The sequence below is a fragment of the Canis lupus genome, chromosome 6 (assembly GCF_048164855.1).
Source record: "Canis lupus baileyi chromosome 6, mCanLup2.hap1, whole genome shotgun sequence".
In the NCBI taxonomy this organism is placed as follows: Eukaryota; Metazoa; Chordata; class Mammalia; order Carnivora; family Canidae; genus Canis; species Canis lupus.
Window position 1 is genome coordinate 5827664 of NC_132843.1, and position 21265 is coordinate 5848928.

At 35.6% G+C, this 21265-nt stretch overlaps 1 protein-coding gene across 6 annotated transcripts in view; it reads left to right on the plus strand.

Moving 5' to 3' along the window:
* The window catches only part of PPP4R1 (protein phosphatase 4 regulatory subunit 1), a 61102-nt gene that overhangs the window by 13336 nt on the left and 26501 nt on the right, over nucleotides 1–21265 (plus strand). For 3 of the 6 annotated variants that reach the window (XM_072828709.1, XM_072828712.1, XM_072828711.1), the window contains 8 exons: nucleotides 7008–7143; nucleotides 7958–8064; nucleotides 12613–12755; nucleotides 13450–13596; nucleotides 15932–16039; nucleotides 16168–16233; nucleotides 16901–17059; nucleotides 21080–21207. In XM_072828709.1, the coding sequence (XP_072684810.1) occupies nucleotides 7008–7143; nucleotides 7958–8064; nucleotides 12613–12755; nucleotides 13450–13596; nucleotides 15932–16039; nucleotides 16168–16233; nucleotides 16901–17059; nucleotides 21080–21207 (994 nt within the window). The remainder of the gene's footprint in view (nucleotides 1–7007; nucleotides 7144–7957; nucleotides 8065–12612; nucleotides 12756–13449; nucleotides 13597–15931; nucleotides 16040–16167; nucleotides 16234–16900; nucleotides 17060–21079; nucleotides 21208–21265) is intronic. The other 3 variants (XM_072828710.1, XM_072828713.1, XM_072828714.1) reach the window with 1 other exon arrangement.

Sequence of the window (21265 nt, forward strand, 5' to 3'; positions counted from 1 at the left end):
CATCCATCGTATTTATTCCCAGGAAAAATCTTTGTGTACCTTGTAGGATTCAAGTGCCCTGGTTTTCTGTCAACAAAAGATGTCAGAGCCGCTGAATTAGGGTGTCAGGAACTGAGAGGTGGGAATACAGAATACTTTATAAAAGTAGAATTTATGGTTCTTAGCAACTGATTAGATAATGGGAGCCAGAAAGGTACCTTAGGAAGGTAACTGAAAACTTCATGTTTGAGAACTCAAGGACACGGAGAAAGTCCTGAGGAAGAGCTGGGTCTTATAAGATCAGTTTGGACAGTTTACTTTTTAGAACAAATGTGACATTGAGGTAGAGATTCTATGAAATACCTGCAAGTATGGATCTGGGGATCAGGATGGGAGAATTTTGGAGATTATTTGCATTATAAGTGATAGTTGAAGCCATGCATTTTGAAGGCGGGGGCGGGGGTGTGTGAGTGAGAGAGTGTGTGTGTGCGCGCGTGTGTGTGTGTGTGTGTGTGTGTGTGTGTGTAAAATGTGAGGACAAGAGGCACCTGGGTGCTCAGTGGTTGAATGTCTGCCTTTGGCTCAGGCCGTGATCTTGAGTCCTGCATCAGGCTCCCTGGAGGGACCTACTTCTCCCTTTGCCTATGTCTCTGCCTCTCTGTGTCTCTCAAGAATAAATAAATAAAATCTTTTTTTTTTTTTAATGTGAGGACAAAAGTAGAAGGAAACTACGTAAAACAATCAGAAAAAAATAATAGTCCAGAGAAGTAAGAAAATACTCAGGATTGTGTACTTCCAAAGAACCCAAGAAAAGAGAATTTAAGGGAAGGATGTTGAGATCAGGGAAGTCAGCCTTCTCGAGTGCTGTGGTGAAGACATAACAGATCTAAGAAGGGCTGCCTGATTTGGGCAAATCCTTAAGAGGAGAATCACAAGAGTGAAGGAGAAATAGGACAGATTGCTTATCTTGAGGAGGAGGTGAAGGCTGCAGAGGGAACTACCTCTGCATTGTGAGATGCATACCAGGACAGCTGAAGCACTGCTTTATCTTCTCATGCTCTTAATCATCTGCAGTCAAGAGTAGAATGGCAGTCAGGAGCACTACCCAGACTGGCCTCCTCTGCTTTTGTTCTTCTGGTTGCTGGCACTGTTTCCCTCTGACTTGGTGATATCGAGTTCATCAGATACAGTTATGATGGTAAGGCAGGAAAGGGAGTTGATTTTTTGAAGCTAGTTCTGGGAACTTAGAGATTTGGAACATCTGAGAGAATTTAAGATTTAAGAATCCTAGATTCCAAATTCGTACTGAATGAGCATGAAATTAGCATGAATTTGTAGTGTCTGAACATTGTTAACAAGGAATAGAAAAGAGGCTTACTTGCGGTAGTGATGCAGGTACAACCAGGATTGTCTCCACTGAATTAGGATGTTGTACTCTCGAAGGGGACTAAGGCTTCCCTACTCCCCTCCTCCTCTGCTCTAGCAACTAAGAGTGTCATATAATCGGAAAAGGAGTAATGTGACACGTGGGGTTCTCTTAGAATGCTGTGTAAAAGCAAAAGGTCTTTTGACTTGGAAAAGACATCATGATCTTTGCTTCTTGCACAACTTTAAAAAAATGATGGCTTTAATTAATAATCAAGAATTTTAATAAAGCCTTAGTGTAGCACAGTTGAATAAATGTATATGCTGCCCAGAATTGTGTGTTGCCCTAAAGAGGTAACTGCTATTAAATTTAAGTCGTTGCTTAGTATTCGTATGCCAATCCTAATTACAGGGTGGCATTGTGATTTCTCTAGCCAAGTAAGAGGATATTACAAAATGTAATAATGTTACTTTTAAAAATTAGAAGGCTAGGTTGATTTTTGGTTGGCCATATTCCCCTATTCTTCCTACTTTGCTTCTGTAGGAACCCCGTGCCCTACCTGTACTACATAGTCCTTGGGCAGTTTTCCAGACATGCCATGGTTTGCCTTTACTTCCTCATCTCTGTGCTTGGAATGCCCTCTTTCTGCCCTCTGTCCTGCTTGGCAACTCCAGTGTATCTTCCAAGAATTGCTTGACTTTTTGAAGCCTTTTTGTACTCACCAGGGGAGATTTAGACATATAGTAACTAACAGCATGTAATAGTTAACAGTGTATTTTGTATTCTTATACTGTGTATCTTTTTTTTAGTATATTATGTCTATATACATATCTGCACATATATACTTACATGCATGCACTTTTTGTCTAGTGTTTATATCTGTGTTCTTTGTTGAGAACTTGGAACTCACAGATGTGCTGTCCTACTTACTGGTTGAAATGTAAAAAACACATGGAAACCACATTGAGATTTCTCTGTATCTAGAAACAGACCTAAATGCAGAGGGGAGGCAACACTTATTAGCTTGATACCATATTCGAGACTTTATAGACATTATCTTAGAATGTGTGTTAGAAGTCTTGATAGCTTTATTGAAGTCTTACGGTGTTTTATAGATGAGGAAGCAAATTAATTAGGTATTTGTATAAGTTAACATAAATAGTTCATGAGTAGCAAAACATGAGGTTTGAACCCAGATCTGTCTTACTTTGAAGAGCCTCTGCCCTTTTCATACCACTTTTGCTGTGACTGTGTAGGCGTTAAACTAATCATCACCAAGACTCCACATGGGTCCAGCTTGTAAACTTTTACATTTTCCTTAAGTTTAAAACAGTTGAAAATTGGGTCATTGTTTTCTGTTACTTTGGATTCCTCTTGGTGCTGGTGCAAGGAGCTAAAAGTAGGTAGAGGATACATCCTGAACTGTTAGGATATTTTTTCTCTTCTTATATGATCTGTTAGCTTTATACAAAGGGAAGTATTCTGTTTTATAAGTTAGAGAGAAATGTCGTTTTCTCTTGTCACTTTCTCTTTTTTTTTTTCTTGATCTCTTTGTATTGTGCATTTGCTTATGACTTGGAATTAGAAGGATCTGTTGAGTCTAATATATGTTTTGGACCTTTGAGATATGATGGACTAAGCCTTAAATATAAGGCTTCAATTTGTACTTTAGGTTTCTGTTCCTATTAGGAATTCTATTAGGATTCTAGTCTATTAGAATTCACTAAAACCCACAAGTTTTGATTAAAAGATTAAAGAGTACGCTTATGATGATGAGTACTGACTAACGTATAGAATTGTTGAATCACTACATTGTACACCTGAAACTAATATAACACTAATATGGTATGTTAACTATACAGCAATTAAAAGTTAAAAACTTAAATTTTTTAAAGATATCATACAGCTTTTTTGTGGAAGCTTTTATTTTATAATTAAATATGAGGTTTTTAAAAATGAAGATTGGCTACTTAAATATTTATTGGAATTCTGTCTCTTACATAGAGCTTGCAAGTCCTCTTCATTTTTTTCACTCCATCCTGGTTACCCTTCAGCTAAGACAGTAAATTTACTGGGGAAGAGGAAGTATGGGAATTTGAGGAGGTCAGATCATTTGAAAAAACATTTCAGAGTGATCATTGTTTTTTGTTTGTTTGTTTGTTTTTAAGATTTTATTTATTTGAGAGAAAGGGAGAGAGCGCAAGCAGGGGGAAGGGCAGAGGGTGGGGAGAAGCAGTCTTCCCACTGAGCAGGGAGCTGATGTGGGGATCCCAGAACCCTGGGATTATGACTTCAGCCGAAGGCAGATGCTTAACTGACTGAGCCACCCAGGTGCCCCTAGAGTGATCACTGTTTTTATATGCTTTTTGGTTAATTTGAAATTTCAGACAACATGAAGGGATGACATGACTTTTTTTTTTTTTTTACTTTGTCAGTGGAAGAGTCTAGGCTTTTAAGGCTGTGAAACCCTAAAGAACTATTACTGCCATAGTGTCCAAGAATCCAAAACCTAAGTTAGTTCTCCAGAAAGAAAGCACTCAGCTTGGGTATGGAGGCATAAAATGTCTCCCTTCATCTGCTGTAATAGTCCCTGTTCTTGTCTGTTTTGTCTAGTGATAATAGCACCACTCCAGCTTTCTTAGGCTTACAGTTTCATGTTCAATCTTTTTTAAAAAAAAATTATTTTCAAACTTTGGTTGAAATTTTGGCTTAAAACTATGTCTCTGGTCGATAGGCTATAGTTGGGTATTACTTTTTTATTGGGGATCTCTGCTTTTAAATGTTTATCCACTTATATATAATGTAATTATTGGTCTGGTTGGATTTAGGTCAGCCTTTTCCTACTTGTCTCTCTCTCTCTTTTTTTTTTTTCTCTGTTGCTTTTTTCCTGGCTTTTTTTGGGCTAATGATATTTTTTAGTATTCTATTTTAATTCCCCTCTTGGCTTTCTAGCTATTCTTTCTTGCATGTTTTAGACAGTACTCGTAAGGATTATAATTTATATCTTTAATTTATTACAATCTACTTAGTGTTCTGCTTTGTATAAACTATAGGAACCTTATTAGCAGTACTGCTACATTTACTCCCTCTATGTTGTCTATTTTACATTGGAGGGTGTTTTTTTACTGTACCATCACTTGGTACATGCTGTAGGATTTTCCATTAGTGGTAAGTCTTTTTTTATTGGTTATTTTCGTGTTTTTCTTTATTGTAACCTGTGGCAGGCATTTGCAGGATGACTGTACAAGACCTAAAGTATGCAGTCTGTAACTATGGTAACCAAATCCTTGTGGCCTCCATAAAGATGAGATCCATAGTCTTACTAGTCCAATCAACAATTGATGAAAAGGGGTACCTGGGTACCTTTGACTCAAGTCATGATCCAAGTGTTCTGAGATCGAGCCCTATATTGGGCTCCCTACTCAGCCAGGAGTCTGTCTCTCCTCCCAGCTTGTACTCTGTCTTGCATTCTCTGTCTTTCTCTCAAATAAATAAAGAAAATGTTAAAAAAAAAAAAAAAAGAATTGATGAAGTCTTGAGTTCAGAAAGGAGGGTTTAGGCCAGAATGGTTCCACAGATGCTGGCAGGAAGCAGCAGTTCTGGGAAATAAAAGTGAAGCTCTATCACCAGCGCCTATGCCAGAGTGGAATACCTCCTTCTCTTTGGCAACCGTGATGGATAGAATGGTAACAGAAGTTGATGCAAAATACCATTTTGTTGCCTTCTACCAGTATGTTTCTTAAATACGGTTGTAAACAATCTGCATTTGAATTAGTAGAGGTATTTATTAAAAATGAGTGCTCCTGGGCCTCACTCCAAACCCCCATAATCAGTATTTGATTATGTGACCCAGAGGTCTGCACTTAAAGGTAAGTGCTCCGAGCTTGTCTTGTAAATGGCAATGTTGGATGGTCAGCACTCCAGGAGTCCTGGCTTTCTAAGGACGAGAATCAATGTTTTTAATGTTTATCTTTAAGATTTACAAGTATGAGACTGATGAAACAGTTTGGTCATAGTCATAGAATTCTAAAGCCTGCATAAAGGTGCCTTCGAGGTCATGCTAGCTCAATAGTCCTGTGCTAGAAAGGAGAAAACAGAGGCCAAATGAGAGCATCTGAGTGATTTTTACAACTTCCTGATTCAAAATAAATAAGGTACTTTGCTATGAATTGTAGATCAGCATAACCTGTATTAACCTTGTCTGCACTATGTAAGTAATTATTTTAATGTTAGGTGTTATTTTTAATCCAGTGCAAAAACCTCTGCCTTTTAGTTGGGCTATTGAGACTATTTACATTCAGCATGGTTACTGACAAGGTTGGATTTAAATCTCTCATCTTACTATTTTTATTCTGTTTGTCCTATCTTTTCTTTTTATCCTCTTTCTCTGCCGTCTTTTGGAGTATTTTTTTTATGATTCCATTTTATGGCCTTTATTGGCTTACTATGTCTCCTTGGTGGAGTTGTTTTGTTTTGTTTTTTTGACGTTTAATAGCTACTGTAGAGATTACAATTATTATACATCTTGATACAGTCTGCCTTCAAATAGTATGTCTCTCTTCACATATGGTGTAAGAACTTTGTACTTTACCCTTTTCCTGCCTTTGTGTTATTATAGTTATATATTCTACATAAACCCAAAGTACATTTGTTAAAGTGTTTATTTAAATTCTAGTTAGCATACAGTGTAATTAGTTTCAGGTGTACAACATAGTGATTCAGCACTTCCATACAACATCTGGTGCTCATCACAACTACTGTACTCCTTAATCTCCATTACCTATTTCACCCATTCCCCCCACCCAGCTCCCCTCTGGTAACCAGCAGTGTGTTCACTCTAGTTAACAGTCCCCACAGTACATTTTTTATCTTTTTTTTTTTTTTGAAGTACATATTTTTACCTTAATCAGTTATCTAAGAGATTTTTAAATAAGAAAAGTCTTTTGTATTTACCCACATATTTACCATTTCTGGTGTTCTTCATTCCTTTGTATAGATCTAGATTTCCAATTGGTATAATTTTCTTTTTGCTTGAAGGACTTTAATATTTCTTATAGTGCAGTTTTGCTGGTGATGATGTCTGACAGCTTTTGCGTGTCTGAAAAGGTCTATTTTACCTTTGTATTTGAAAGATATGAATTTCAGAAATACTTTATAAAGATGTTTACTGGGTATAGAGTTGTAAGTTGACATTGTTTTTTTTTTTTTTTTTCTTTTAGTCTTTTAGTACTTTAAAGATTGTTCTATTTCCTGGCTTGTATTGTCTCTGATGAGAAGCCTGCTGTAATTCTTATGTTTGTTCTTTTGCTTATAGTGTGAGGTTTTCTGACTGCATTGCAGAATTTACTTTATCAGTGTTTGACATTTTATTTACAAGTTGTTAGTGTTCTCATTGAACGTGTAAGTTGTCAGTGATCACACCATGCTGATTTTCTGTAGCCTCTGACCCCTGTGTTTCTAGAGAGAACTAGAATGCCTATAGAAAAAGGAGAGGAGATTCTTTCAGTTATTCATGGCTTCAGAATTGATGTAAGAGTCTCTTGTGATCTGCTTTGCCCCTCCAGAAACATTAAAGGCAATTTTACTTATGCTGCTTCAGACAGGCAAGGGGTACTCTTTAGTTTCAAAGTATTATAAGGAGTATTTCTGATGTCTCTGATAGTTGGTGTGGATGACTACAGCTCAGAGTCTGATGTGATTATTATACCTTCAGCCCTGGACTTTGTCTCACAAGATGAAATGTTGACGCCACTGGGGAGATTGGACAAGTATGCTGCAAGTGAGAACGTATTTAACAGGTATGTGCATATTCGTTTCATTGTGGAAGTGGAAGGATTATTACATTAATTTCAGTAGGGAAAATACAGTTTTCTAGTTTAAAAGTGGTAGTAACGTGCAGTCTCAGTCAACATGTTTTGTTAATAATCACAGCCGAAACCTTTTTTATAATTGTTTACTCATGATCTTAATAAGCATGTGGAGCTCACTCTTTGCTTCTTGGCAAAAAAAACAAAAAAACAAAAAGCATTACTTTTGCTGATAGGTAGAATTTTGTTATTTGTGTAAGGTGATTACTGAGAGGAGTATATTATTCTTTCAACAGATAATGTTATATACCTACTGTGTGCCAGGTAATGTTCAAGGGGATGGAGAGACACTCCTCTGAATGCATTGTTTCTCCAGCTGTGGTCCCCAGAATACCTGTACCAGAGATTTCTGGGAAATCTGAAAGTCTTAAATTTTTTGAATATAGATGTATATATCATTTAGTAAAAATGCATGAAGGTAATATTTTATATAATGGAGAATGTGTGTATTTTCCTATTTGATAATTGAAGATAACTGTTGGAAATTTTATAGAATTTTCAGTGACCTTAGAAATTTGTCACATCAGCTAAAGATGAAAAATAATTTGGTAAATATTCTTATTACAATAAAATTCATACTGGCATTTGTCACTTAGGAAATTAGTGACAGTATATATTATAAAATATATTTTAAAATTCCTTAAAATTATATAGATTCTAAATCTACATAATTTGGAATTCTTTGGAATTCTAAATATCACTTATTAATGCCACTAAACACCAGATCCTTTTCTTCTTCTGTTAGACAAATGGTGGCCCGGACTTTGCTGGACACGTTGAGGGAAGTCTGCGATGATGAAAGAGATTGCATTGCTGTTCTGGAAAGAATTAGCAGATTAGCTGATGATTCAGGTATGTTTATGCAGAGAAAGGTTTCTTTTACCAAATTTGAGGTTTTAAAAATGAATGAAAAACTTAGTGTGATATGAGACTTTTTAAAAAGATTTCCTAAGTAAATGACCAAACACATCAGGAAGAAGAAAATAACTTTCTAAGAGCTATATTTTTGTAGTTGGTCTGTTTAATTTTAGAAATTTCTCATCAGAAAAATCTAAAAATTGTTTTTGCAGCATATATGTTAATATTACAGGATTACTAAAAACTTAGAAATGATTTTGAATAAATTTAAAAGGGGTAGAGTAGGCTGTAAGTTTTTTTTAGACAAATATAAAATGCTTTCTTTTCCTCTGCTCTCTCACTTCTGAAAAATGTGACTCAGTCATGGTAAAACTAAAACGTTTTATCTCCAAAGCTAAGACAGGAGGGTTTGCTCAAGAAAGAGATAAACTTGACTTGAGGCTTGGAATATGGTTAAGTTTTTTAAAAATATTTTTATTGGGGCAAGATATGCATAACATAAAACTTAACATTTTAACCTGATTTTTTTTAGGAAAAGATTTTATTTAGGGCAGCCCTGGTGGCCCAGTGGTTTAGCGCCGCCTTCAGCTCAGGGTGTGATCCTGGAGACCTGGGATCGAGTCCCACGTCAGGCTCCCTGCATGGAGCCTGTTTCTCCCTCTGCCTGTGTCTCTGCCTGCCTCTCTCTCTTCTCTTTCTCCCTCTCTCTCTGTCTCTCATGAATTCATAGATTCATAAAATCTTTTTTTTTTAAGATTTTATTTATTTATTCATGAGAGACAGAGAGAGGCAGAGGGAGAAGCAGGCTCCCTGCAGGGAGCATAATGTGGGACTCAATCCCAGGACCTTGGGATCACTCCCTGAGCTGAAGGCAGACACTCAACCACTGAGCTACCCAGGCATCCCATTTTAATCTTAAGTCATATGCATATCTTTATTTTTCATTTTAGAAACAATTAAAAATAAATATATTTTTTTCTTAAGCCCATTATCTCTTTATTAAAATGTGTTATTTTTCACTGTCTAACAAACTTTTTGCATGTCAGCAGTTTCATTTTTAAGTTTTTAGATGGGCTCATCTTTGGGTGAGCAATTTGTTTTATGGGAATATATTTTACTATTTACATAGCCTTAAGTATTTTTTATTTTCCTATAGGGTAGAAAAAAATTTGTAAACTTACAAATCTGTCTATTTACAACATTCTGTGTATGTACTTGCTCATGTGTATCCTTGTTTCAGAATGGTTTTAGGAGAATCTCATCAATTATAATTTTTACTTATTTTTTGCATTGTGGCTATTGCTTTCTTAGTAGAATAGATATTCTTTAGGGAGGAATTTATTTTCCTTTACCTGTTTGTCACTGATAGTGCTTGTTTTTATAAATACATATGTGTATATATAGTTGACCCTTGAACAACATGGGTTTGAACTGTGCAGGTCCATTCATACAGATTTTTTTTTTATGAGTACATTAGTATAAATGTATAAAAAATACATGTTAATCAACTGCTTGTTATTGATAAGGCTTCCAGTCAACAGTAGGCTATAAGTAGTCAGGTTCTTGGAGAGTCAGAAGTTATATGTGGATTTTTTACTGCACAGGGAGGATTCAGTGACCCAGCCCCCTAGTTGTTCAAGCGTCAACTGTATTTTTTTTATTTTTATTTATTTATTTATTTTTGGTTTTTTTTTGTATTTTTTTAAATATATTCTCAAGTCTTTGAGTTCATGATAAATATCTCTATTGACATTTATATTTTTTGTTCATTCAGTGAACATAATACAGTGCACAGTCCTATGCCAGAGTCTAGAATAAATGCTAGAGCAGTTACTAAGGTGAATAAGAATTCTTGTCATCAAATTAACAGTTTAATGAACACAACTAACTTATAAACAATAAATTATAATGGAGAGGATTGGTTCTGGCTTTAGAAAGTTAGTGAATTGAGTTGACTTTAATAGAATGATGAGGTACAGAGAAGGGAAGGAGCATACTCAGAAGAAAAGACCAGTTTGGAGTCTTAAGGAGTTCAAGGTAGTGGCCCATTTGATCAACGTGTGGTTTAGTGTGTCTGCAGTTTAAAATAATGAGGCTGTTCAATAAGGTGGTTGAGATCCAGATTGTAAAGGTTTATACTGTGCCAGCTAGAGCGTGTTTTGTGATTTAGAACAGTTACATGTACCAGTACAGGCTAACTTGTAGTGATAGACATGATATAGATGGGCAACAGGAACTCTTGCTGGGGAACTTTGCTACTTTAATATTGCATAAAACTAACTGCAAAAAGTATACAGACTATAAATTTTCAGCTCCATGAAGTAAAGCAAAAATAAAGGCCCATGAAATTAGAACTCAGATCAAAAAATAGAACCTGCATCCTAGAAACCATCTCAGGGCACCTGCTCATTTCTGTCCTGTTCTTCTTCCCCAAGGTAATCCATGTTTGGACCACTAAGTATATGGATTAGTTTGCCCCTCTGAACTTTTTATGGAATCATACTGAAGATATCCTTTTGTGTCTAGCTTCTTTATACTTTGGAAGCTTATCATATTGTTGATGTGTAACTGTATAGATATTAAAAATTGAACCAGGAAAGAGTTGGATGAAAGATGTACTGATGAAGGAGGGAAAAACTTAAGCAAATTAGTGGTGAATCTAAATAAGCACTTGCTATATAAAATCCTAAAAATATATATATATGACTATATATATATATATATATATATATATATATATATATGTGTGTGTGTGTGTGTGTGTGTATATATATATAACAACTTTAGAGGAAGTTATGTGACCAAAAAAGTCAGTAAGGTTAAGGCAGAGGAAAGACGTAAAGATTCTAAGCCCCTTGTTTGCTTAGGAGAATGGATTATATGCATGAACTTTACAACTGTTTTTCAGTAGTCGTGATCAGCCCAGCCCACCACGTTAGAGACATTAGGTTCTATTGCCTTTTCTTGCTCCATTCCCCTCAGCCATCATGGTAGCTCTGAGATCCCTCCCAAATGACTCAGAGTGGGTTCACTTCTTGACACTGTTTTGTTCATTGGTCTATTTGCCTGACTGGGGCTTTGAAGAAAGAAAAGTTACCAATTTCATCCTTAACCAGAACTGTAACTTGTATCCTTCTTTTGCTTCAAAAATACATATTATTAAGTCAGTGTTCGCATATTCAGGGTCAGTGAGGAAAAGGAGAAGCCTAGGTCTTTTTTTTTTTTTTTTAATGAATTACATTTTTATTTTCCAAAACAGAAGCACTGTTTTGTTCAATTACTGTCTAATTTCAGATGATAGAGCCATGTAATAGAAATCTCAAATATTGATTGGTTTGTTGATAAGATTCTTAGGTTTGTAAAATGCTAGTACATTTTCTGCTAATAGTTTCATTAATTTCTGTTTGTTGAAATTTAAAGTTCCTCTGGACCCATGCATACATATTTACCTTAAAGTAACTTTAATAATATAATCATGCATAGGTATTAACTTCTAATTAGGTCTGATGAAATCAATTGTATTGATAATCCATCATGTCTGTATGTGTTTTGCATCACTTGCATCTCTTCTGTGAATTGCGCATTCATATTCTTATTTTCTTTCTTGTGTTCATTTGAACAGTGGGTTCTTTGTATAATTAGTCATTAATACTTCAATATACATGTATTTTCTGTATACATGTATTTTCTCCTAGGCTGGTTTGCCTTTAACTGGTACCTATGGTCTATAATGGAGGCTTTATAAAGTGGAATTAGTTGGTCTGATAGTTGGTTTTGGGGTTTTGTTTGCCTTGGAAGGGCTTCTCACCTCAAGATAAAATATTCTTTTTTAATGTTGTCTTTTAATGTGCTTTTGATCTTTAAAAAAAAATGTGGAACTTTAATGCACTTAGAATTCACATATGACGTGCAATATAGGAATTATCTTTTTTGGTCACATAACTAGGTAATTCTCCTGCCATTACTCTTAGTTCATCCTTTTGAAACTCAGAGATTGGAGATGCTATATTTGTCACACTTAAACTTGCTGTACATATTGAGTCTTTTCAGGTTTTTTTGTTAAAGACTCTTTTGGGCTACTTAAATGGTCACTTCCATTTTAGTCTTAGTGAAATTTAACTGTAAATTCTCCATTTGTTGATTAGATTAGGAGCCAATTTTTTTTTTTTTTATGGCTTGACCTAGGAGGCTTTTAGATAGTTCATAGATAATAGATGTTTTATTGATGTGAATATTGGATATTTAACCCCAATTAACAGTTATGACACAGTGTAGGTGATGGATAAATTTGGTCCTAATAGGAAATGATTGTATAGTTGGTACATAGTAGGAAGTAGAAGTCTGGGATGGGAATAGGGTCTTTTACTCATGGGATTGACCTGCATATGATTGTGAAAAGGATCCTAGAGTTAGAGAACATTTTGTAAGTCCTTTTTATGTCAAAGATGGAAGTCCAAAGCTTTCCTATATAGTCTTAACTCCAGGCAAAGATTTTGTTAGTATGGTAGAATGCATTTGCTCACATTTTTATTATTTCAATAGAACCAACCGTGAGAGCAGAACTGATGGAACAGGTGCCTCATATTGCATTGTTTTGTCAAGAAAACCGGCCTTCAATCCCATATGCTTTTTCCAAATACTTACTGCCTATTGTGGTTAGATATCTCGCAGATCAGAATAATCAGGTAAGAGTGCCATTTGCATGTTCTTAATGGAAATTTAGATGGTACTGTGTATGCAGAATGGCCTACTCTAGGTGGTCTCATTTGAGTGTTTTTTCCTCTCCAACTTCATTATTCTGTTTTTCAAAATGGCCATGTGTCTTAGACAAGATATATGAGAGTCTGGCAAATCTCGGAAGTCTCCTTAATGGTGTTATAAGATACTGTCCAATAGCTGCATTCTTATGTGGTACCCTTATGGGTGTCCCTCAGAAAATTTGCTAATTTGTGAGTCATCTTTCACAAGGATGGCTCTTCTTCTGCATGTGTGAGAGCATATGAGCAGGGGTAGGGGTGGGGGGCATGGGCAGAGGGAGAGAAGCAGACTCCTCACTGAGTGGGAGCTCAACTCAGGGTTTGATTCCAGACCCTTAGATTGCCACCTGAGCTGGAATCAAGAGTTGGATGCTCAACCGACTGAGCTGCCTAGTCCCACAAGGATGGCTTTTCTGTTTCATTTCATTTGTCGTATCCTAGTTTACCATTATGTCTTTGCAATAGCTGGAGAAAATAGCAACAAGTTTTTATTTGCGAGGTTTTGCCAGTTATGAATCCCTTTAAGTTGAGATGAAAGTCTTCAATTTTGTGAAAATCAAGTAATAGATTTTTGTTATATCGTGTATGTACTGTGTTTATACTGCTGATTTTTTTCCCCTAGGTAAGGAAAACAAGTCAGGCAGCTTTGCTGGCTCTCCTGGAACAGGAGTTAATTGAGCGATTTGATGTGGAGACCAAAGTATGCCCCATCCTCATAGAGCTAACTGCCCCAGATAGCAACGATGATGTGAAAACAGAAGCAGTGGCTGTAAGTAGAAGGCGCTTTTTCTATTTAGGTGAAAATTAGTCACTATATTGACAAATAGGAGATGCTCAAATATTGTATTATATGCTACGGAGTTTTACATATATCAGCTATGAAAGTAACCACAAATCATTAGAAAGGGCTAGAAAAGGATGTAGGCATACAAAAAAAAAAGGTCTGTGTTCTCTGGGCCCCATATTATGCTTCACACCTGTGAATCTGATGGCTCTTTCACCAGACTCTGAGAAAGCGAGATAGGCATCAAGAGAATAACAAGGAACTGTAAATTCATTACTATGGAAAAAGAAGATAGGAGAAATCAGTGCAGTTAAAACAAAAAACCCTGTATTGGGTGAAGAAACATTTGTGAGAATCTAGTTACTGGTGAACACTTTTCTAGGCACTGTGTAAGCACAGGAAAAAAAATATAGCTCCTGCCCTTGACAATATGGTCTTTGAAGGAAGGATAGTCAGGCACATAATTTTATAGTGCTATATATGTGATATAAATTGTGATTATAAGAAAAACATGCATATTTAATCATTATGTACATAACAAAGGTATAATCCATCTAAAAATCTATTCAACTGTCTTTGGAGGGATGCCTGGGTGGCTCAGTGGCTGAGCATCTGCCTTTGGCCCAGGGCGTGATCCTGTTCCTGGGATTGAATCCCACATTGGGCTTCCTGCATGGAGCCTGCTTCTCCCTCTAGCTATGTCTCTGCCTCTCTCTCTGTGTCTCTCATGAGTAAATAAATAAAAAATCTTTAAAAAAAAAAAAATCTCTTTGGATAGTGAGAGTTTACTAGTTAAACCTAAAATAGGGGTGCCTGGCTGGCTCGGTTGATGGTGCATGCAACTCTTAGGGTTGTGGGTTCAAGCCCCATGTTTTGTGTAGAGATTACTTTAAATAAAAACCCTAAAATAATGGCATATATATATATGTGTGTGTGTGTGTGTGTATATATATATATATATCACTAGTATGAAACCCATGATTCTTTTACAGTTGGTTTATTTGATCATGTTATGCACTCCCTGGCCTCCTAGTAGTTTTCTATCTTGGAAATAATTCATTCTGATAAGTTTAATTATGTTAGATCAGTGATACAGTATGTAACATTGGATCTTTATGATTTGAAAATGCTTAGAAACTGTATGGAGTGAAAAAAACAAAACTGGCTTTGGGATTTGGGAGATACAGATGTTATCTCCAGTTCTGAGGATGCTGGGATTTTGAGAGATTGTGTGGAATCTATAGATCAGTGTGGGGATAGTCTCCCACCTTAGCAATCCATGAGTATGGTAGATCTCACCATTTACTTAGATCTTCTATGTATCTCATCAGTGTTTTGTAGTTTTCAGTAGACAGAACACATAGATATTTTGTTGAACTATATTTCTTAACATTATTGTGAATGATACTGTTTAAGTGTTTTTATTTCATTGCTAATGTATAGAAAAACATTTGATTTTTGTATTCTGACTTAGGTTCTGCAAACTTCCTAAGCTCACATATTTTCTCGTGGCTTCTTTGTAGATTCCTTGGGATTTTCTATGTAAACATGAACTATATGAAGAGCTTTCTTTCTTTGCAATCTCTATTCCTTTTACTTCTAATCATGTTCGTATGGGCTAGAAGTAGGTGTAATAATAACAGACTATCAGATTTCTTTCTATACTAACTGTGGGGTGGGGTGGGGAATTTATTTTAATAGCATTGGTCCAGTTTTCAAACATAGTTCATCCTCATTTGCCTGGGGCTGTGTTACCCGAAACTGTGTGTGTTGGAACTGTGTCCTTGCATTCCTTGGAACCAAGGGACACAGTTCTCTTATGCACGACTTTCTGTTAATATGGTACTTTGCAAGGTAAGGACTGCCTCTAGAGAGTCTTTCCTTAGCAGTACAAATGTTCTAAATCCAAATTCTTCTTGTGGATAATCTTTCTGTTTGAACAGTGACCATTTATTTTCTTACTGGGAAAATATAGAGTGGTTTGCTTTTAAAGTTATCAGGCAAAATGATTAATAAGATTAAAACTATAGTCAGGAATGAAATTTTTCAGATTTTCTCTGGGTTTTATTGTAAATTTAATAATTATTGATTTTATCGGTAGTAATACCTATTTTTGTCTTCAACTTGGATAAATAAGATGAACGTTTTTGTGATGTATGCAATAAAATGATACCATATCCTCTTTTATATTTCGTTTATTTTATAAAATAAAATATATTTTATTTTAAAAGTATATACTTTTAATAAGTTAGCAAACTTAACTGGAAAAGTCTTAGTTTGAAGATGTTTTCAGTGTGTTTTTTGTTCTTACCCATTTTAGATCATGTGTAAAATGGCTCCCATGGTTGGGAAGGACATTACAGAGCGTCTTATCCTCCCGAGGTTTTGTGAGATGTGCTGTGATTGCAGAATGTTTCATGTTAGAAAGGTATTCTTTGGGTATTTTGTTTCAAAATACATAATTTTAGTGGTTATTGATATGTGAAACTTAAAAGATTTATTTGAAAAGCACTGTGTATGTACCATTTTGAAATGTCAGTGATGCTTTTGTTTCAGGTCTGCGCTGCCAATTTTGGAGATATTTGCAGTGTAGTTGGCCAGCAAGCTACTGAGGAAATGTTGGTAAGTATTGCAGCAATAAAGGAGTAAGCAGTACGTTACAAAGTAACACATGAACCTGAAAATGCATACATTTACCCCCAGATTTTATTAACACAATCCCATGAATGTAAACTAGAAAGATAATATGACTTTGAGTTTGAGAGTTTAAATTTCTATAATCTGAGCACTTGAATTGTGTTTTGATGATAGTTTTTTTAAAAATGCAGATATGTGATATATAAGAACCATTGATGTATTTTTACCTGTTCCATTTCTGTTAACTCAATTCTTATTCAAAGAAATCTGTCATTTTGTCGCAACCCTCAAGTATTCTAGTGACAAATTAAGTCTGTAGTTTGTTTTTAAATGGTTAGTACATAGGGTATACATGCTTCCTGTACAAGTTAACATACTTGGAGTTTCTGAAACCATTCATTACACAAAACAGTTTAGGTACAAGCTTTTGTATAACCTTTAAGCTGTGTTTGTTGTTTCAGCTTTTCCACAGTCAACAGTGCTGTGAATTAGGTGTGATTTATTTCAGATTACTCAGTTTTAATATGAAACAGGTCTCCTAACTTATTATAGGAAAATCTAATATTTTGAAACACTGCAAAAGCAGAAAATGAAATAAAATGAACCACTGAAACCCGCGTTGTCTGCCTAACAAACCACTGTCCTTGTGTAGCTGCCCAGGTTTTTCCAGCTTTGTTCTGATAACGTATGGGGAGTCCGGAAGGCATGTGCCGAATGCTTCATGGCCGTTTCCTGTGCGACTTGTCAAGAAATCCGACGGACAAAATTGTCAGCACTGTTTATTAATTTGATCAGTGATCCTTCACGTTGGGTAGGGCTTTGTCTAATTATTGTTTTTGCAAAATAATGCATTTTATACAAAACATTTTTATTTCATAATTTAAGAAATAATTTATTGAAGTATGTTATTGTTAATCCTTTTAGGAATAGGCAACAGGCAAACTACATACTAATTTTTTTAACTAGACAAAACTGTACAAATATAAATCATTTTCATTCTAATGATATGATGTGCTATATTGGTTTTCAGGTGTTAAACTAACCTTCAGTAAGTCTCACTTGGCCATAGTTTAATAAATCTTGATATGTTCCTGGGCTCAGTTTGCTGAGCCGTTTTTTATATCCGTTTTATAAGAGATAATGGTCTATAGCTTCCTTGTGATGGTTTTTTGTTTGTTTTGTTAACAGGGTAATAATGGCCTCATAAAACAAGTTGGGAAGTGCTCCCTCCTCTTCTCTGTTTTGGGAGAATTTGTGAAGAATTGGGTGTTCTCTTTTAAATGTTTAGTAGAATTCAGCAGTGATGGCCATCTCAGCTTGCGCTTTACTTTGTGTATAGTTTTTTGTTTTTCGTTTTTCTTACTAATTTCTTCTCTTATTAGAGGGTTATTCAGATTTTTTCTTCTTGAGTCAGTTTTGGTAGTTTGTCTAGGAATTCGTTTCACGTAAGTTACCTAGTTTGCTGGTGTGTATGATCCGCAGTATTTTCTTAATAATCTTGGTATTTCTGTAATGTCAGTAGTAATGTCCCTTCTTTTTGGTTCTAGTAATTTGACTCTGGTCTCTGTTTCTTGGCCAGTCTGCTAAAGGTTTGTCTGTTTTGTTCATCTGTTTAAAGCTTTAGTTTCATTTATTTTCTCTGTATTTCTGTTTTTTCACTGCTCGCTTTTGGTTTAGCTTGCTCTTCTTTTTCCAGTGTCTTGAGGTGGAAGGTTAAGTTACCAGTTTGAGATCATCCTTCTTTCTTTGAGTTACCATCCAGGGTAACTGGCTTTCAACCTGAAGAGCTTCCTTTTGCATTTATTTTAACATAAATCTGGTAGCAACAGATTCTGTTTCACTTTATCTGGATATGTCTTTATTTTGCTTTCATTTTTGAAAGATAACTTTATTGGGTATAGGATTCTTGGTTAACCTTTTTTTTTTTTTTTTTCATTTCTTCAAGCACTTGGAATATGTTTTCCCTATTGCCTTCTGGTCTCTCTTGTTTTCGCTGGGAAGTCAGGTGTTTATTTTATTGGCGTTCCCTTGTAAGTGATATATCACTTTCCTTTTGTTGCTTTCAAGATTTTCTTCTTGCTTTTGACTTTTGGCATTGTTGTGTTTGTAGATCCTTTTTAGTTTGTCCTACTTGTTGAGCTTTTATGATGAGTAGATTATTTTTATTTTGGGACATTTGTAGCCATTGTTTATTCAAATACTATGTCTTTTCTCTCTTTCTTTCTAGTAGTCCTGTTGCACATATGTTGGTGCACCAAAATGTGGAGTCCCACATTTTCTGAGATTCTGTTCGTTTTTCCTCATTTTCTTTTTTTCTCTGTTCTTTGCCTGATCTGTATTAATATACTTTGAGTTCACTAATTCTTTTTTTCTGCCAGTTCAGATCTACATAAGTTTATGTGGTGAGTTTTTTATTTCAATTATTGTACTTTGCAACTCCAGAATTCCCAACTGGTCTCTTCATTAACCTTTGTTTATATGACACTGTCCTCACACCTTCTTTTACTTCTTTACTCTGCTTTCCTTTTGTTCCACGAACAATTTATAATGGTCACTTTAAAGTTTCTTTCTAAGTCCAACATCTTAGTGTTCTCACACATAATTTCTGTTCCCTAATTTTTTCCCCAGTGTATGGATCATACTTTTTTCATTTGCATGCCTTACAGTTTTTGTTTTGTTTCTGTTTTGTTTTTAAACTGGTCATTTTAGATAATACAGCAAATTTGGGTACTGGTATCCCTCTCTGACGCTTGTTACTGTTACTTCCTTATTTGTCAATGAACTCTCACTCCCTCCCATCCCAGGAGGCACAGTTTTGGGCATGCTTAGATGCCTGTATCCCCTCATGGAATGACCACATTTTGGTGGGTGTGGGAGGGACAGCAGCCCTAGGTTCTTCTGGCCTATCTATCCTGGCCTTACAAGCTGGGGCAGGACTGTATTCTGAGTATTCTTAGGGCCCGGTGTTCTGAGCCACATCCAAAGTAGAGCCTCCATTCTACCAGTGGTTGTTATGCAGAAGAAGGGAGTACTCCCCACTTCCCCATTGCACTAAGCAACAGGTTGCTGGGGGCAGGATGAGAAACACATGGAAAGCTCTCTGGCTGGAAGCTAGAAGAGAGGAAGCCCAGTGTTTCTGGCTACAGTGTTTTGGAGTAGAGGTTCTGCCTCCCTGATTCAAATACCACAGACGCTCAGGTTTTTTAATTGAATGTTTTTTAATTGAATGTTTATTCCCTCTTTTGTTATTTGCCCTTAGGACTATTTCCAGGTGTTTTCATTGGTGGGGTTTGGGAGTTTTTCTTTCCATTTTCAACCGTTTCACTGGACAATGGGTCAGTGGCACTCCTTATGCTGTCATGCCTGAAATAGATCTCAGGACCTTATCGTGTTCATTTTCCAAACAGACTCTTCTACATAGAGGGAAAGACTGTTAAGCTTTAGCATGATTTTAATGTTGTTTAAAATATACAAGATTGTTAGATTATGAAGCTTATTCAATGTTTTCATTTTGAAACTTTATCATTGTCTTGGTTTAGTGATATACAGTATTTCCTGTTAATTTGGGATTATGTTTATATTAAAATAAAGGACTCCTTAAATCTGTTATTTGAGGTATATGTAAATCCTATGCCTGTTTGAGATAAGCTCAGAATTTTAACAGTATCCAGAGTAAACTCATGCATATAAATTTAAAAGTTAACCTTTTATGTTTGTATGGCAATAGCATTTATTGACTATAAAGGAGAAAGTCTGTAAGTTCACACATACACTTCTTTTTGCTATCATGTGTATAATTCTAGCCTTTTAAAAAACCAATTGAATCATTTTGTATCTGCTTCCTTAGAAGGTAAATATTAATAATAGGCATGCTTCACCTGTATTTGTCTTCACAAAATTTACACATCATGTAATCTTCATTTTAAATCACGGAGAAGGGTAGGATCTTTTTTGTTTGTTTGTTTTTAATTCATGAGAGATGCAGAGGGAGGCAAAGACATAGGCAGAGGGAGAAGCAGGCTCCCTGTGGGGAGCCTGATGCAAGATTCGATCCCAGGACCCCGGGATCATGGCCTGAGCTGAAGGCAGACACTCACCCACTGAGCCACCCAGGTGCCCCTAAAGGGCAGGTTCTTAGAGACATTGGTTTGCAGTTTCTCCCATCATAGTTGCCTCTTGCAGATGGTGTCTGTCATTCTGCTTCCTTTTGTAAAACCACCCTCCCCCAATTTTTTTTGTAATCAAGATTACAAAAATAATATAGGAATGCGGTATGAAATAAAGTTCTGTAACATCTTTTTCAGCTCTTCTACTTGAGACATTCATGGGTAACAGTAGTATGTACATCCAGATTTTTGTGAAACATTTTAAGTCAATATTCTATTTCTGATAAGTACATCTATAGTTCTGGCACACCTACCTTGTTTCCTTGTAGTAAGCAAATTATAGTCTTTCCTAACAGAAAACATGAAATGGATTTATCACATTTTGTCGACTTTATTGCTCTACATTTTCTGTTTGGCAATCTTGGTTTTCTTCATTCTGTTTTCCTTGAGAACACTATGGGATTTCCTTTAATTCTATACAGATGCTTTATGGGGTCTCATATTCATATTTTTGTGGTTTAAATATTCAGATTTTAAGAAATCAAAAGTAAAAAAATTTATAAAGAAGCTAAATCCTAGCAGAAGAATGATTTACGATTCTGAATCTGGGAAGGTTTTTTAGAAAATACCTTATTACTCTCTTAACCATACTTTGGTATATGGAAAGTAGACTGTTAATGATCCCTTATTTTTATATTTTATTACCACTCTCTTATTCTTTCCAGGTTCGCCAAGCAGCTTTTCAGTCCCTGGGACCTTTCATATCTACTTTTGCTAATCCATCTAGCTCAGGCCAGTATTTTAAAGAAGAAAGCAAAAGCTCAGAAGATACATCAGTAGAAGACAAAAATAGGTATGATTTCTTTAAGCTTTACTTTCCAGCTTTATTGCTTGTGGGCATATTTTTCATT